Source organism: Notothenia coriiceps, unplaced genomic scaffold (assembly GCF_000735185.1).
Source record: "Notothenia coriiceps isolate Sejong01 unplaced genomic scaffold, NC01 NC01_scaffold00030217, whole genome shotgun sequence".
Taxonomy (NCBI): domain Eukaryota; kingdom Metazoa; phylum Chordata; class Actinopteri; order Perciformes; family Nototheniidae; genus Notothenia; species Notothenia coriiceps.
This window is the reverse complement of record NW_011362918.1, coordinates 285,303-286,570: the sequence shown is the minus strand read 5'-3', so window position 1 is coordinate 286,570 and position 1,268 is coordinate 285,303. Positions and strand designations below refer to the sequence as shown.

Below are 1,268 nucleotides of genomic sequence, written 5' to 3'. Positions count from 1 at the left end.
AGACAGCCACGGACATTGCCGTTTAAAAGCGCTGGAGACGCTGTAGTGCATATGCCAGGCCTGTAGATGGTGCTGTTCTCACAGAATTAGCCCATGCAGAGACAGTGTTAAATTGAGTGAAATGAGGAATGGCTAAAATGCATGATCTGTTTGGTATTTTGAAAAATAAAGAGTATGAATATGCCTTATATAGGTATATTATTCAAATATAGCATGATAGGTCCACTTTAATTATATAAGGAGAATAGTAAAACAAAGTTGACAGTGGGCAAATATTCCCCCTCAATCTGCACCAAGAGGATTTTGTCTGTTGTTGACACGTATACGTTTTTTGTTTCTTCTTGCTGTACAAAACTCCTTAACCGGGCACTGAACTGAGCTGTAACGGTTATGTACGTTACAGCCCTAATGCATCAGACTGCAATACATTCAATAGTGTTTCTATGTTTTACCATTCCATTTTTCATATAATCAGCCACCCACCAGGGCCCTTAACATCCTCCAGGTATATTTTCTACAGGTCGAAACCCGGAGCCTATTTTCAAACTGTTATGCATCTATAATTGAGAATATACTGATTTCTGAATACCTTGCACCATATAGCCAAGTACAGTGGAACCTGTTCAACAAACTATTTTGTTTCAACAATGCTATAGTTCTCGAAATCAAGGCAGAACTAGGGTGGCTCTTAGCCAATGATCTCAGAGGCCGGCACACACTTACACATCAGGACGAATACTGCGTTCAGTAGGCCGATATGTTCAAATGGGCTAAGTATGTGGGATATGGTGGCAAGTGTTGCTACGATGCAGTTGGCCCCTGCTAATGTTATTAAACGGCACAGCACTACTATTCGGGAAATGGTTGGCACTAAAGCCTTGGAGTATAGTGGAGGAGGAGGGGGTGACACTTACAGTAAGTGGTGGTTTGAGAGACGTTTGTTCTTGAATGTGACTTTGAGGACGGCTTTGTTTAGTTTGGCAAAGAAAGAGGTTGAAAAAAGACCAGACGGCAAGAGGTAAAGTGTGGACTCACAAACTCTCTCATGAGCTTACACTTAACACACACACTGAATATAAAAACGTACAATGACTATATAGTGACAAAAAATAAGATAACGTCACACCAAGAAGATACAAAACCCAAAATGCTGGAAGGTAACGCAGGGCCTTAGTGAGCTGACATTTACCCTGGAACGGGCACACACACACACACACACACACACACACACACACACACACACACACACACACACACACACACACACG

At 41.9% G+C, this 1,268-nt stretch overlaps 1 protein-coding gene across 1 annotated transcript in view; it reads left to right on the top strand.

The window, feature by feature from the left end:
- The first annotated feature begins 860 nt into the window (after positions 1-860).
- The window catches only part of LOC104959441 (copine-8-like), a 4,101-nt gene continuing 3,693 nt past the window's right edge, over positions 861-1,268 (top strand). Inside the window, exon 1 of the mRNA XM_010787338.1 lies at positions 861-1,018. Coding sequence (XP_010785640.1) covers positions 861-1,018 — 158 coding nt within the window. The remainder of the gene's footprint in view (positions 1,019-1,268) is intronic.